General features: G+C 44.9%; 1 protein-coding gene across 3 annotated transcripts in view; it reads right to left on the bottom strand.

The window, feature by feature from the left end:
- SNX5 (sorting nexin 5) overlaps positions 1-17246 on the bottom strand; it is a 38313-nt gene that overhangs the window by 17446 nt on the left and 3621 nt on the right. For 2 of the 3 annotated variants that reach the window (XM_030558088.1, XM_030558086.1), the window contains exon 2: positions 1409-1513. In XM_030558088.1, coding sequence (XP_030413948.1) covers positions 1409-1513 — 105 coding nt within the window. Of the gene's footprint in view, positions 1-1408; positions 1514-8068; positions 8144-17246 lie in introns of those variants that run through there. The other variant, XM_030558085.1, reaches the window with a different exon arrangement.

Consider the following 17246-nt stretch of genomic DNA (forward strand, 5'->3'; position numbering starts at 1 on the left):
TTAGTGAGATAAAATGAGGGGGAGGCAGCCTCTAGCTGCTATGATAGTCCAGGCAGTACAGAATCTTTTCTTTAGACATGAAAGGGGGGGGGCTGATGGAGTTCAGCCCCCAGTTGCTATGATGAGGACAGTTATCAGCCATTCTGTACTATCTGCCGGGAATAACCGGGAGTCATTCCTATTTTTACCCAGGCACCCCCAGCAGACCTCAACTGAGGCCAGCCAGGAGCACTCACAGGATGACGACGAGGACGGCTACTAGTCCTACTGCACTGTATCGTCTGCCACCGGAGAAGGGAGGGGAGAGGATGCTGCTGTTCATTGCCCCAGCAGCATGTCTACCAGCAGCATGAAGTAGACATACAGTGACACTGAAAAAATGTCAAGAAACGATTTTTCCCCCCTTTTCTTTCACAAGGGCAGAGGGGGAGTACATTGACGAGATATACCCTGAACCACCCCGAACAATGTGTTTGACCCTACAGGCATTGGGAGCTCAGCCAAGAATGCAAATGCTTTTCAGAGACTGCGGGGACTGTGGGATAGCTAGAGTCCTCAGTCCCCCCTCCCTTCCTCCATGAGCATCCATTTGATTCTTTGGCTCTCCATAACGCTTGTCACACAGCACTGTGCTGTGGACTCTGTATCATAGCCTGGAGATTTTTTTCAAATGCTTTGGCATTTCGTCTTCTGTAATGGAGCTCTGATAGAACAGATTTGTCTCCCCACACAGCGATCAGATCCAGTATCTCCCGTACGATCCATGCTGGAGCTCTTTTTGGATTTGGGACTGCATCACCACTCGTGCTGATCAGAGCTCCACGCTGGGCAAACAGGAAATGAAATTCAAAAGTTCGCGAGGCTTTTCTTGTCTACCTGGTCAGTGCATCCGAGTTCAGATTGCTTTCCAGAGCGGTCACAGTGGTGCACTGTGGGATACCACCTGGAGGCCAATACCGTCAATTTGCAGTCACACTAACCCTAATCCGATATGGTAATACCGATTTCAGTGCTACTCCTCTCGTCAGGGAGGAGTACAGAAACCAGTTTAAAGAGCCCTTTATATCGATATAAAGGGCCTCGTTGTGTGGACGGGTGCATTAAATCGGTTTAATGCTGCTAAAATCAGCATAAACGTGTAGTGTAGACCCGGCCTTAGTTTCCTATGAAGCACCTGACATTAGCTGCTGTTGGAAGACAGGATACTGGACTGATGGACCATTGTTCTGATCCAGGACAGCCTCATGTTTAAAGCCTGCCATTTTTTTAAATGAAAGCCTAAAACCTAGGAGTTAATGGTGTAGGCCCATTTGACAACAGGATAAGTTTCCTACTTGCCTCATTCAACTGGATTTTAAGCCTGCATGTGTGTATATTAAATCACCTTCTCCTTTCACCATGAACTTACCTTAGTATGTACAGTGAACTTTACTTTGTCTTTTTCACTCAGTGCATCTGGGATGTCAATCTGGAGGGAAGGATCAATACTCAGATCCACAGACACAGCCCTCACCTGAAACACAAGTTAAAGTATTTCAGCCTAAAGTCAGAAGTCAAACGTCTATCTTGACTTGCCAATAATCTAAAATTGATGGAGACAGTGCACAACCAGAAATTCTTAATACCTTGAAAAGATTCAAATCTTGAGACAGATGTATCATGGGCATATCTAACAGTACGCATCAGCTGAAGGGATGCAAAAGAACTACAAGTCTTCCTCACACTCTAAACACATAACTCCAAGTTCAAAAGCTTCTTGCTAAGTTTAAACAGACAATCATTAGCCTTTTGAAGAGTCCTTAAAGATACCTGTAAAGGGTTTTCAGAAGCCTGGTTTGTGCCTTGTATATATAAAATAAAAAGCTGTTTTCAAGTTTTCCCTGCTTGTTTAACAGGAATAAAGATTTTGTTGGAGGCCTTTGGGCAGGGACAGAGGCACACAGCAGCACCACAGATGTTTGTTACGGTCTTGCACTTTTAACTTAAAGTCAGGGGTGTTGAAGCTTGGAGACATTTCTTTCAATAGTCAACCACCAGTAAGTTTTAAAGATGTATTTACAAAAAGAGCAAGTAATTAGAAGCACCTTTCACCACTGCTCGGTTTCTAGTCTTAGGATGTCAATTTACTAGTTTTCTGGTCACTGCAGAAACAAGACTTAAAAAAAAATCAAATCAAAACTAAGCTGAAGAAACTGAACCCCAAGGGTTTTCGCAGGTTATCAGAGTGCAAACTAAGGCACAAACTCAGTTGTACTTTTGGAGCTCACTTTTTAAAATGGAGCAGTTATTAAATTGGTCTTTGGAAGACTGGCAGATCCAAAGTTAGGGTTCCATTTAAAAAGGCAGATGTTTGGGGGTACAGAAGTCAACTAACTACTTCCCCAACTTGAGCCATTTTTCCAACCTGCAGTCCTTTCGGTCACAATTTTCCTAAAGTTTCAGTTTACAGTCTTTAGCTCATTTGTGAGCATCCTGCGTTTGGATAAACACACTACCTGCACCATTTACTATAAGCTACAATAAGTGTGGAGTACAGAAATCTGTTTTCTTCTTGCCACCCTTCTCATACCACAGAAGCGCCCCCTTCAGTTGCTCAACCTCACACTTTCCATTCACCGAGCCATCCCCCCCTCCTGCTTACTCAAACAAGCCCTTCACCAACCCCAACTTTTTTTTATTAAAAAAATCTTAAATTCTAATAACTAACCTAAAATGGGCTTCCCACCATTTTGCTTGTATCTTTTCACCTGCCCTTTCCAGAGTTTTTTGCCTTTCTGAGGTTATATGTACACTGGCAATTGAACGACAAAACTTGTGTCTTTCAGTGGTGGTGGTGGCCCTCCCCCGCCCCGGAAAAGCAAAAGTTTTCCCGCGACAAGCGCCAGTGTGAACAGTATGTTGTTGGCAGAAGCGCTCTCCTGCTGACAACGAAAATGCTGCTCATGGGGGGGGGGGGTGGAAGTTTTTTTGTCAGCAGGATAGCCAACAACAGTGGCTACACTGTACGACTTGTAGCAGCACCGCTGTTGCTAAAAGCCGTGTAGTGCAGACCTAGCCTAAGCTGTAAAGCAGGGATATGCCTGCAGCGCGGTCACAGCATCTAGTACGCTGCCCATCCCACCACTCTCAAATCCTAATTAGCACTTTACTTTGCCACTGTAAAATATGGCTCCGGTCTGCAAATGAAGAGTAGAATATGTAATTCCACAGCCATCACCTTTCAAATGAGAGGCAGTGCTCTGCTCTAGGATGAGATTGAAATTTATAGGCCAAGCTGTATAGAAATAGAGAGCCAATTATACAAGTCTTTCCAAGAAGACTGGCCCCCTGAGCTCAGATATCTGAGAAGTATGCCACGAATCTTCCATAAATATTTTACATGAGGACTTGGATGTAATTCATTTCAGGTAGTTTTGTTTTGGCAACAACTTCCCTCAGTTCTGCAGAGATTAGGGTCACACCATGCAGACGGGAGTTTGAAGTCTTATAACAAGGGTCATACACAAATTTAAAGATACAGCAGTTTGATCATTAGGGCCAGGAACAAGGTCCACAGGTGGCCAGCCAAGAGATACAGGGAGTATTATAGCATCTGAAAGCAAGCTTAAATTGAGAAAACCCTGCACTCAGCTCTCAGAGGCAGCTAGTTCCATTACGTTTTAGATCGCAGGCTGAAGAAAGGTGCTTTGGGTGCTACAGGTAACAGAGGAAGAGGCTGTTTGGGCCCCCTCTTCATAACTTAGGAAAACCTTCCAAACCTTCATTAAATTACCCTCTCCTCTGTTACAAATTCAGACCTTGCTGTCTACCCTGGAAACCCATTGCTATCAGGAGTGGAAGCAAGGGGCGAGGATGTGATTTTAGAGTCCTAGAACTGTTTACATCTATTTAACTGGTCATTCGGAGGAACAATCTATTAAAGGATTTGAGGGTGGCTGAATCTAAGGGCTAAGAGTGCTCCAAGACTATTTTGAGTCGGGACATCAACAGGAGAGGACAGACTACACCTTCCAGATGTTTTACAATTTGTGGGGTTTTTGCAGTTGAGTTAAGTCTTAGGCCTGTACCATACACCTTACAGCAGCAAAGGGAACAATAAAGCTAGCTTTTCCTCCTCCTTTCCGGGACACTTTTCCATTTCCATGTAACATTTTAGCACTAGGCACCATTTCATTTGTAGCATGTGCCAATTTGCTAAGCAGCAGAATAGCCAACTCAGCTGATAGAGCAGTGGGCTGTGCATGCTAGATTCCTAAAGTCATAATCTCAGACATTCTTTGAAAAGACAAAGCCCAAGCTTTCCCCACTCAAAAACAGATTAAACTTCATAACTTCTCCCCACACTGCACACCAAGAAGTGACAAAAAGAGGCCAGATTAGTGTGCAGGGACAGTACAAATTCAGTGTACCCTCCCTTCCATTGGGCCCCTGCCTGCACAGACACACTTAAAGGCTTCCCCAGGCAGGAGGGGCATGTTGATCTCTCATTTTAGAGACACATACAAAAGCAAATTTCCTGCTGCCTAGCCTAGTTTTTTTGGTCAATTTAGGCTTGGCTAGCAGACCATGGGAATAGCCTCTATGCCAGGACAAACAGGAATGGCACATTACTGCAGTAGTTTTTTGTTGGTTTTACAGGTTACAGATGCCTGCACATTGTGAGGTGAAAGCTCCTGCAGGCAAATCAGACACAAATGTTATCAGCCAGCTGTAGTCATCACTTGTAGTTCAGTAACATCTCAGAACCTCAGCCTAATTGAATTTGGGCCCCTGCTGTGGTACAGACTACCAGGGAGAGTCCCTGGCCTCAGAGTTTACAATCTAATTAGATATTACAACAGAAGTATTCCCCCTTTTAAACTGTGACTGAGAGGTTAAGTGACTTCCTGTGGTGTGACCTTGGGTACACTTGTGGCAGAGGGAGCTGGTAATTTACCCCAGCTACTTAGCCACAAGGCTATACTTCTTTAAAAAAAAAAAAAAGGGATTCTGAACACATCATCCCCAGGAAAGAAAGCAACACTCCAACACTGTAGCAGATGCTCTTCCAGGTGTTCTTGACTTTTACCCACAATGCACTGAGAGTGTCAAAAAGGGGACCTGACAGTGTCCTGTCAGATCTACTGACCGAACACCCAAAATCCAGATGCTGTAAGCAGAGGAGGCCATGGGTCATCACCTATTCCAGCCCCTACTCAGCCAGGGCTACCTCCTACCTTTGTCCGGCAGCTGCAGCTCCCAACCCCGTCTCTGCAAGCAAGTCCCTCCTGACCTGGGCAGCAGCAAATGATAGTGGGGAGGGGGTAGGAGGAGCAGATAAGGGTGGGGCCTCAGAGAGAGAAGCAGGGCAGGGGAGGTTCCAGCACTCCTGCTGGAATGCCTGGTTTTTAAATATTACCAACCTGGCAATCCTAGCGCTTCCCCTGCCTTTCATTTTGTAGAATACAAGGGAGGGGAATTAAAGTCTCCTTGCCCTACCATGCCCTTTTAGGAAGGATGAAAAGGGAAGAGAAAGCTTGTATGATCAGCCATTATGCAGCAAAACACCCAAGGGCTCACTGCACCATAAAGCCAACCTATATGGAAGTCTGATCATTTCACATCTTTAATAGTCACAAGATGGTTTATTTTAAAGCCAGACACGAATTTGTTTTTTACTGAACACATTTGCTGCCTGCAGTACATGAATGAGTTGTAGGGTGTGTGTTTTAAGGTCCCCTTCTTATTTTTTCAGGCTAATCTGTTAGAGGGCCTGGCTCCAAGCCACCTATAGGCACTGTCTACAAATGATGTATTACTGTAAGAATGGTTTGGTGCACCCTGCTACTGCCAAGTGCTTCAACACACCATCTAGATACTGTTTGGCTTAACTTTGCCTTTGACAACTCTGAGTACCAGGAGTTTGAAGTGTTGTATTGTCAATGTAGGGCAAGTAGTCCTACTCTCCCAGAGTGCACCAGAGGTCTTTTCAAATCTTCCAAAATTGACGGTTTCTAAGAGCTGCTTTGAACCAGAAGCAACTACAACTGAAATAGTTTGAGCGCACCACTGTTGACACAGGGAGAAGTTGATGGTTCAGGACACATCTGCATAGCAAGTGTGGACACAAAAAAAACCCCAAACCTGTTCATGCTTAATCTGGTTCAACCAGGAGCAGCTGAAGCCTTTAACAATGATGAAGTTTTTGATCATTATCTGCCTTAGTTCCTGTCAGGCGTAGTCAGTTTAACTAGATCCCATCACAGCACAGCTGTCAATCTTCTTAACTGAACCATGCTCAGTGCAGTTCTGAGGAGCACAAGCTGTTCAGCGTTAGCTAACAATGAGAGTAAAACAGGATTCACAGCTTTGTTTCAGTTACTGGCAGGCCATTATGGGAGTGTGCAGCAATTTTTAAAAGCCTGCTCTTTTCGATGTTACTTGCTTCCCTGTCCAAACAGGATTGACAGGACAAACAATGCAAACTGCTGAGTCTGTGAAGAGCGTGATAAACCAGAGGAAGCAACTTCCTTTCAGCTCGTTTTCAAGGAAAACGTTGCACAACCCAGCCAGTCCTACAGTTGTGAGCTGTCATTTGAGATTTTGTAGCAGAAAAGTTGCAGTGAAAGGGGAGAAGGACAGAGCCTTAGCATTAGTTGGTGACTAGAGAACATTTGCAACACATGACTCAAAAGTGCAGAGGTCCAAATGAGGCTGGGGAAGAAGGGTAACGAATTCAAGTGACCTGTCACTGTAGGGTCTTGACTAAAGCCTACGGTTCAAACTTTTGTGGATGGTTCATTCTAAAGAAAAAAAAGCTAGTTTAACTTAAGTAACAAGTTTCTCTATAGTATTTAGACTGTGAAGAAAGCTTTACAGAAAAAAGACTAATAGAGGTTATCTACAGCTGCTCATTCCACTAGGCAGGGACACATTCCAGGTGCATGCAATCCAATGCTAATGACCCACATGCCTTGATCTCTGAACCAGACAGGCTAGCAGTGCTACTGGTAACTTAAAGATATGTCCGCACTGGACTTTTGTAGGTTCTCCTCCCTGGCACAGTCAGCTGCAGAAGTACTAATGTCTACTCTACAGTTTCTACTGCTGGTCATACCATTGTAGCTGAATGGGCACTGAAAGGCTTACACGACTTTTCCGAGAACAGACAAGGCTATGGAGGGGAAATGGCTGGACAAAGATCTGCATGTGAAAACATTTGCAGACCTACCTTGTTCAGTATCCAACTTCATTTCAGCTAGCAATAGGAGACTGATTCAGCCAGGGGGGAGGAGAAGAGGGATTAGTATGAAGGTTGTTTTACTCTTGGGTTCTAGATACTAGTTATTTTCTCCTTCAAAAGAAAAAAAAAAGGGATGTGAAGACATCCAGGGACTTTTTAAATCAGCATGGGGTTACATGCTCAATCTCTGTACCACAATCAAATCCTGTGGCGTTCCTTCCTGTAGAAGCAACCCATTGCATAACTAGCATGTCATATCCCTTTTGTGCAGCTTATGCTTGGTGGGGTGGCAGCTTTTCAGTCTTGGTGGAACAGATTTTTTCCTTCCAAAGTAAAAATTCACATGCGATTTGAGCTGGAGTCTAATTAAGATGGCCCTCTTTGCCCTTAAAGCCCCAGCTAACAATGCAGAATGGGGAACCTTTAATTTTATATTAGTCTTAACCGAGGAGTCAGTTGCTATGCAACTGCTGAGATCAAGTCTGAACTTCCATTCAAAGCCACCTTCTCTTCCTTCCTGCCCCAACTTGTTATTGGAGTAATCAGTGTATTTGTAAAAATGGGTTCACAAAAGCCAGCATGCTAGGTGACTTGCTGTCTAAACTAGCCAATAGGACTCACCCTTTTCCCTGGGATATACCAAGCCCCCCAGCCAGCCTCCCCTCTCAGGGTCCAGCACCTAAATCAAGGCTGCAAAGAGACCCCTCCTGCTGCTTGGACTTCTCAGCTGCAAAAATCATACAGCTGCGTAACACCAGGAAAGGATTGGCATGAAGTTTGGTGGGAGGAGAAAGAGCAGGGAAGACCTCCCTCATCAACCTCTAGCCCAGTGAGTGGGGTACTTACCTGGAGCAGACACCCCACCAGTTCAAGTCTCCCCCCAGGGGCAGCTCCAGGCATCAGCATGTGCCTGAGGTGGCAAGCTGTGGGGGGTGGCCTGCTGGTCGCGGTGAGGGTGGCAATCAGGCTGCCTTCCGCAGCATTTCTGCGTGAGGTTCGCCGGTCCCGCAGTAATTCGGCAGCAAGTATGCTGAATGCGCAGGACTGGTGGAGTTTCTGTGGGAGGTCCGCTGAAAGCTGCCTGCTGTGCTTGGGGCAGCAAAAAACAGAGTCGCCCCTGTCTTTCCCCTCTTATGGGAGGAAGGGATTTGCCATCTCTCAGGTGAATGCTCCAAACAGTAGGCTAGGAGATAGTCTGATGTGAGGATCCCTCAGTGTCTCCTGTTGAAGTTATTCTTGTGGATAAATAATGAAACAATCAGTGGGCCAGAGAGAAGGACACCCAAGCATGAGAATAACTCTGTACCCAGTGGTGAGAGCCCATTCCTGGAGCTGGGAGCCCCAGGATCTAGTCCCTCTGTTCCAATTGCTGCTTTTAATCACCTTCTCCCCTTGAAGCGGTTTCACCATGGATGACTCAGGAAGCTCCATGCTAGAACATACCAAACCAAGTGACTCGGGGGTTTCATCTGAGTGGGTGGCAGATCCCTGTTCAAATCTCTCCTCTCCCTCAGGCAGAAGGGCGACTTGAATCAGTGGTCGCCACACACCAGGCAAAGACCCTGACCACTGGGCTAAAAGTTATCAGGCCCTAATCCTCCTCGTTCCTCACCTGTTGTGTAACCTCACCTACAGAGGCCCAATTCAGTAAGCCACCTCTGAGCCCATGGACCAGATCAGGCCCTGCAGGCAAGTTAGGCAGAGAACAGCCATCTTTCCCCGATTCGTGCCTCACTGCGGGGCTTAGGTGTCCAGATGCCTGGTGCGAGGCCGCAGCGTGCATGCATGCATGCACAGAGGCAGAAACAGACAAAGTGGGAACTTTTACTGTAAACATTTAAGCACAGAGTAAGTTCAGGCACCTACTTGGCTCAGTGACAGCTTTGTCAATCCCAGTGGGGCTGGATTCTAGGATTTAGATGCCTGAATTGGCAGTTTGGTGCACAAGTCCTTTTGTGAATCTAGCCGTAAGTGACTTGCTTTGCCACAGACTTTTTTTTGACTATCAGCAAGAAATGAACCCAGATCTCCTGTGTCACAGATGAGCATCCTGACCACTGGACTGTGCTCTCTTAGATGAGAGGCATTCAAAGGGGACAGTCTCTCTCACCTTCCTAAAGCGCCTAGACCCCCGGGGTTAGTGAATCTGTTGTGTTTGGGGCTATTCCATGAGAGGGCTCTACCAGACAGGACCTCATCATTTCTGTCCTCCAGCAACCAACTACGGGAGCAGGTATAGAGAAGAAAAAGGAACCTCTCCCGCCCCCACTACCCAGAAACAGATGGTGGGAGGGCCTCCTCCATCCAGTGAGGCTCTCTAGGGAAGGTGGGAGAGACAGCTGGAAGATATTACTACTTCACTCATGCAGTGGCACTTTTGGCAGCTGAGTTGGTGGTGAAAGGTGCTGGGGACAGCTCAGCAGGAAAAGTTGTCTGAGGTGGCTGACTAGTTGCAGGGGAAGCATCTTGGTGTGGTCCTGCATGGGAAATGCCAAAGGCAGCAGGCTGGGAAGATGGAAGTGATTAGTGCTAGTGGGGGCCCCATGCTCACCTCCCCTTGCTACTGGTGCCTGTGTTTCCTCAGATCCAGCATGCTGCAATCCAGTAGAGGGAATGGCAGGTGGAGAGGCAGATGCCACCTCTCACCCTGTAGAGTGCACTCTAGCAACAGGGGCAGAGTTAAGGTTGCTTAGATGCCTTGATTATGTATTTCTAAGCTTTCAAGTGTTTGGGTATTTTGAATAACTGAATTTCCAGGATTTAGTGATTGTTTCAGTACACAGAGTGTTCGTAAGTTTACCCAGAAGTAGCAATATGTTCCATCAACTCTGACTCCAGCTTATATTCTTTTTTTTTTTTTTTAAACTTGGTTTCCAGACGAAAGTCAACTGGTACCATCAAGGGCAAGTGAGGCTCCCAAAGTTAAATGCATTTGCCTACCATAGCTGCAAATTCTGTCTTTAAGCACCACATGACAAAGTCAAGTGCTTTCAGCAACCTACGTGGTATAGCTATTGTAAAAGTCCCTGAATTCTGTTATTGATTTTATACAGTACTACATATCTGTAACTATATATTTTCCTAATATTAAGGATGCCAAACAATTAGATGTTACAGTTTAAGTTATTGCAATAATAAATGATCCCATTGTTTAAATAATCGCTTGGAACTCTAAAGTTTCAAATAATCACATCAGTAAACTTGCTTTGCAGAACTCAGATACAGCATGTGGACACTAGCAGTAAGACTATACTGCACGTGCATCTCTCATCAATTTTAAGAAAGTTCAAGAGCTCCTGATTAGGAAATTTAGTTATTAGCTAGGACATTGGAACAAGAGGCAATTGCTACTAAAAGTGTAAACAGGATGCGTCTCATTTTATGAAGTGGCTTTGCTTTTAACCAGTTATCTTTAAAGCCACCCCTCTTTTCATGCAAAGCAAGATCACGTAATTTCGGTGAATGTATGCCGGCTGCTAGATCTTAGAGATTGTAGCCAAGAAACGAATATGGAATAAATGTTACGAGCAAGCTTTCACAGTTGGTTGTATTTCTACTGGACACACTATAGCACTATGTTCTAGAGTTCTTAAAGAGAGAGGAAAAAAAATCTCTGTTCCATTTAATTTCTGATCCCCGTGTTCTTTAGATCACTAGCAGTAATCTTAAATATTAAGTGACCTGTAGATACTAATATAAATAATTCAAAAGTAAAGCTATGCTGCATCCTTCAAACACTGTGCATTCAGTTTCTGATTTCCTTTTAGTTTTACTAGAAAAACATGTACGCAAACCTTCCTTTACTAGAACAGGAGTAGGCAACCTATGGCACGTGTGCTGAAGGCGGCATGTGAGCTGATGTTCACTGGCACTCACACTGCCTGGGTCCTGGCCACCAGTAGGGGGGCTCTGCATTTTAATTTAATTTTAAATGAAGCTTCTTAAACATTTTAAAAAACTTTATTTACTTTACATACAATAGTTTAGTTATATATTATAGACTTACAGAATGAGACCTTCTAAAAACATTAACGTGTATTACTGGCACGCGAAACCTTAAATTAGAGTGAATAAATTAATGAAGACGTGGCACATCACTTCTGAAAGGTTGCCAACCCCTGTACTAGAGTCTATACAGTACAAAGAAACAGAAGGTTATGCAATATTGTAAATAGTTGGGCAACTGGAATAAAGTCAGGACACGCAAGAGTTAGTTCCAAAAGCAAGAGCAGCTTTGCCACATCAGTCCTGAAATTTTAATATGTTTTATAAGCAGTCTATTAAGTGAGGCATTTAACCAGAAAAATAGGACATGCACTACATATGTGCAATGCACGTTAGTGTTGCTATTAATACCTTAGCTGCATTTCCCATTACAGATTTTAATCTGTGGAATCTTAGAGTTGCAATTACATTAATCTGTACTTTAAGCAAAGAAACTGAGGGTATGTCGACACCAGGGGTTCTCAAACTGGGGGTCGGCACCCCTCGGGGGGGTTCACACCATTATTACATGGAGGGGTTGCAAGGAGTCAGCCTCCACCCCAACCCTGCTTTGCCTCCAGCATTTATAATGGTGTTAAATATATATTGAAAAAAGTGGTTTTAGTTGATAAGGGGGGAGGTCTCACTCAGAGGCTTGCTATGTGAAAGAGGTCACCAGAACAAATGTTTGAGAACCACTGGTCTACACAGGGATAAAAGACCCACAGCACAGCCATGGCTGGCCCACATCAGCTGACTCTGGCTCATGAGGCCAAAAGTTGCTGTGGAGAGAGTTGGGCTTGATCTGGGGACTCAAAAGCTCTGGGACCTTCCACCCTTTCAGAGTCCCAGAGCTCAGGCTCCAGCCTGAGCCCAAATGTCCCCAAAGCAATTTTTCAGCCCTAGAGCCAGAGCCCTGTAAGCCTGAGTTAGCTGACCTGGGCCAGCCATGGGGTTTTTATCCCTGCGTAGACATACCCTGAGAGCAAGAAGACATTGCCCTGTTTAGTGTTACTATTTTAGCCTTATTTGTTAAGCACCTGAGTGAGGTGACTGGACTGAAGGGCAAACCCCTATCAGTGTTACTAGAGATCCAGATTGTTCTCTAAGAGAAGTCAGAAGGGCTGTGCCCATGTCGTTCTGACAATATCCCACTCTTGTAATTCCACAGATGCTAGCACTAGAGGAAGTAGGGTTAGTGATGGGCTACCAGTGGTTCAGGTTGAACGACATGGCAGAATGATGGCAGCCAGCCTATACTAATGCTCCCAGCCAGTGAGATTAAGCACAGTGAATAAAAAAAAAATTTTTTTTTAAAAAGGGAATTTATTTAAATTTGATTTTGATAAAAAAACCTTTCTAAAGATAGCTTTAATTAAGATACATTATTGCTCAAAGATATCTCATGGATAATATATATGGGATATATAGGGATTATCAATTCTATAGCATGAAACAATATATTCATGTAATGTTTAAGAAAAGTTTTGTAAATGAGTTCCAATAGTTCATGGATTAGGGACCCAATTTTATGGGGTTCCAGGGGCTTCTGTATAGATTATTTAGGTTAATCTTTTTATCTACTCAATGGGACTCTGTGCTCAGTCTGAAAGATATCAGATACTTAGTTTTGCAGTTCTCAGACTCTGTATTTGTGTCTCCAGAGGTAACACGCTTGTTAACAGTAAAAATGTTTTTAAATAAATATGTAGAGGTGAGAAACAGACCTCAACTCTATTGTCCCTCAGCAAATTTGTGTACACACAGAGTCAACCCCTTACCTCTCTCTAAAACTGTAAAGTTTCAAAAAGTTCAATGAATAGAAGATTGTTGGGGCAGAATAGATCTGGACAAGGAGAAGAAGTCTGGAGATAAATGTGAGAAGCTAGGGACAGATGCTTGTTTTGTTAAAATATTATATGTTTGCTGTTGAATATACAATGTTGTTTTTACTTAAAACAAAACAATTTAAATGTCTGGTGATGTTCACCTCCTAATACAGCATGGCAAGAAAATCCTCCAAATATTAGCCTGTTGAATTGGAGATATTTATGAAGTCATTGAGAGGTGAACTATCTGCTTCAATTACCTTTGGTAACTGAAATAACCAAACAGTTCATTTTTCGGATATAGCTGTAAAAACTAATCTGAAGAGTTGTCAGAATCATTGTTTAAAAATGCATAGTGTGTACCTTCTAAAAATGAAACCTACATCATCTGAGTTGTGAAGATGATGTATTAAGGTTATAACAACCAACAGAATGCACTTTTATGTAGAAAATGATTAAACTGAGTCTTCCTGACTAGTTATTTAAATCAAATTGATTTAAATTTAATCCACCCTGAGATTAAGTAAAATTCACAGCCCTTCAACGTATAGAACTGATTTAACAGCAACAGAACAGGCCCCAGTCTCATTTCACAGCAGTTCAGGGGGAGGTTTGAGACTCTCCATCCTGTCATCAGCACTGATGGTTGAGGGTATAGCATCATGTAACCCTGGCTTACAATGCATGGACAAATCTGCATGCAGGACAGAACCACTAAGCAATAAGAGTCTTGACTACAGTAAGTGTCCAGACATACCATAGAGGTTATGGATCTGCTCCAGCTATGCTAGGGATTGTCCAATAGGTGCAACAATCCCTAAACCCTGCAGATGTTTGCAGAGATGTTGCGCATGGATGATGAATGGGTACAAATGATGACCATGTGTGTTTCAGTGGTGCAGTTCTCCAACTCAGAGAATGTGTCAGGAACTGCCCAATCAACTATGACAGCCAGACTCTTCAGGCAGAACCCAACTCAAGCATTACTACAGTCAAACTCAGGTCCTAGGGTTTGGGCCTCATAACAACTGGTCCATACTACAAAGCTCTCTTCCATTGCACATGAAAATGTGATGCAGCCAGCAAAAAGCAGGGAGAAAGCTGCTGAGTAGGGATTACCTGCCCATCCTTCCTCTCAGCAACAGGTCCCAGTAGCCTCATCTACCACCAGTGCTTTCTATAGGTGGAGCAGAATTTTAAAAAAACTCATTTCCCCCAGAAAAGTCCTAGCAGCAGCAGCCACCGCCACGAGAAGGAAACAACTCTTCAGTTTCCAGGAGCAGCACTACTCTTGGACTGTTAGTACAGTGATGGCTTCTGCTAGAACTATCTGAGCACTCAGTTACTTTCCCTCTGACACTTGCAACTCACCTCCTCCACCAGTATCAACCCAGGGTATCAGGGAACTGGAGTCAATCCACTTGTCCTCGAAAGGTTAACTTCTTCACCTAAGAGCACCTAGGGCATTAAAGCGTACCCAAAAAGCTACTTGCCCAAGGACTAAGCCTGCTAATACCTATGACCATCACACCTACACCACCACACTGCTGCTCAAGTACTATCCCCTGTAATTTAGGCCAGCAGTTCTCAATAGGGTCTGGTGACCTTGGGGGGCTGCAAGCAGGTTTCAGGGGGCCTGCCAAGCAGGGCTGACCGACTCACTGGGGCCCGTGGCAGAAAGCTGAAACCCCAAACCCCACCAGATCTAATGGAAGCTAAAACCTAAGCAACTTAGCTTTGCTGAGCCACCTATGGCATGGGGTCTCAGGCAATTGCTACCTTCCAATGCCAGCCCTGGCTTTTACATGCAGAAACACAGTTGTGTCACAGGTGGTGCATGGAGTTTAATAGCCTGTTGGAGGGACCTCAGAAAGGAAGTGGCTGAGAACCCCTGATTTAAGCAATACAGTAACTGTCCGGTCACGCATCATGCCTTGCCTTCTATTTAGGGCTTATTTAGAAGTGCAACATACTATTAGGACCGACTCTATTCTGCTGGTCAATCAGTTTCACTGGTATTTGCTAAATATATTCCTGTTCTAACATCTGACCAGCTATAAGGCTGTTTGAGCACTATAGGACAGTATTCATCAGATAAGTCTGTAAGTGCTGGTGAAGTCTGTCAAGTAAGTGAGTTGACTGAATAGTTACTGTTAAAATACTGTATCTTTTTCCTTCCTCTAATAGATCATGCTGTCCTTTGCATTCCATTTCCCGTTCTCTTTATTCTACTCCTTTCCCCCCACCCCCTGCCACACACACCCCTCCTCCTTTCCATGTGTTTTCTACTTTTTCTGCTCCTTTCTTCTGCTTTGAAAAGTGTGCTGTGAGAGTGGGCAAATGTATGCCTAGCCCAGAGATCTATCCTTACATGGGTCTTGGAAATTGTTAGCCACTTGATACCACAGATCCAATGCAAAGTTGGGTGGCAGCAGGCACTGTCTGGAAAAAGCCAACTTTCTCTCAGCTACTGGAAAAAGCTAGAGTTAGAATTCTTACCAGTGTGTTGCACCTGGACCTTGCCTGGGGATTGGTATATCAGCCTCTTGCCACCCCAACTCCTTGGGAAAGGAACACACTTCTCTCCCATTCCCCAATCCCCACCCCCTTCCAGATCTTCCTGACTGCTATGAAGGTTGGCAGTGCTGTCCACTACTCTACCACTCCCTCAGCTTTCTAGCTGAGGAGGGGAGTATCTGTTTTGAGATCATCTTCCCCAGTAAATAACTCCACTACCTGTCTAGGCTATTGCACCAAGCTTTTTCAAGCAGCAGACGAACTGTCAGGTTTCATAGCTGGGTAGCAGCAAAGACAAGACTGACCAGTTTACAGTCTGCAGCAGCTAACTGATAGATGCACAGCACTGGTTTAATTAGGACGGTCTTTTGCAACCCTAAGAGCTAAACTCTTAAAGAAAGCCGAGGTTCTGCAGAAGTTGATGGGAGGCTTCCCAGAAGCCATGTCGTAAGCTAGATTTACACTTGAATCACTGCAACTGTAATGCTTCAGCATCAACACTCACTACAGCAATGGATCTCCCATCGCTGTAGTTAATCCACCTCCCTGGGAACAGAGGTAGGCTGCTGGAAGAATTCTTCCGTCACTCAAATGCTGTCTATATACGGGTTTAGGTTAGCTTAACTATGTCACTCAGGGGTGTGGATTTTTCATACCTTTTAGCAACTGAACTGAGTCAATTTAAATTTTAGTGTAGCCCTGGCCTTAGACACCCTGGGCAAATGATCACTCCATCCTCATCCTCCTTGAAACCAAGGGCTTGTCTACATCAGAAAGTTGCAGCGCTGGTGAGGGGGTTACAGCGCTGCAACTTTGAAGGTGTACACATCTGCAGGGCACCATCAGCGCTGCAACTCCCTGTTTGCAGCGCTGGCCATACTCCCATTTTGTCTCGGGTGTAGAGGATCCAGCGCTGGTGATCCAGCTCTGGTAATCCAATGTAAACACTTACCAGCGCTTTTCTTGACCTCCGTGGAAGGAGGAAGCCTCTGGTAATCAAGCTGATCTCCTTTCCCGGTTTGCTCTCTCGTTCCCGGAACCCCGAGCAAGCAGGTCTCCTTCCCTGCGGTTTGCTGGGTGGCTCCGGGAACGCGAGAGCAAACCGCGGCGAAGCTGGTCTCCTTCCCCGGTTTGCTCTCGCGTTCCCCAAACCCCCCTTGAAGCCGCCCAACAGCGCTGCAGTGTGGCCACATCTAACACCACTTGCAGCGCTGGTTGCTGTAAGTGTGGCCACTCTGCAGCGCTGGCCCTATACAGCTGTACTAATACAGCTGTAACAACCAGCGCTGCAAAATTTTGGATGTAGACATGGCCCAAGAGTCTAAAGGAAGAGGCAGGTTTGATGTCCCTTCTGGATGACAGACTTCTAAGTTGCTAGGGAGGCCACCTACTCCAACTCTGGACATCTTCTGGATTTTAATAACTTGAGTTTTAAAACCAGTTTACTTAACTCCTAATGGTCATCTCTATCCTTTCCCTTTGCTTTCCCCAAGCTAGACCAGTACCCCACTCCTCCCAGTCCTTTCCCACCTCCAGCCTATCCTGCTCACACACCCCCATCCCCTTCCATCACAGTGTAAACACAGAGTCTCAGTTCCCACCAAGAAGCTTAACTTATGAAACAGAGGTCAGACACCCATTAATATTTAGGGCCCGAAGACATTCAAGAACAAGCAGAATCTAAGCTTTTGTTT

This window comes from Gopherus evgoodei, chromosome 3, assembly GCF_007399415.2.
Source record: "Gopherus evgoodei ecotype Sinaloan lineage chromosome 3, rGopEvg1_v1.p, whole genome shotgun sequence".
NCBI lineage: Eukaryota > Metazoa > Chordata > Testudines > Testudinidae > Gopherus > Gopherus evgoodei.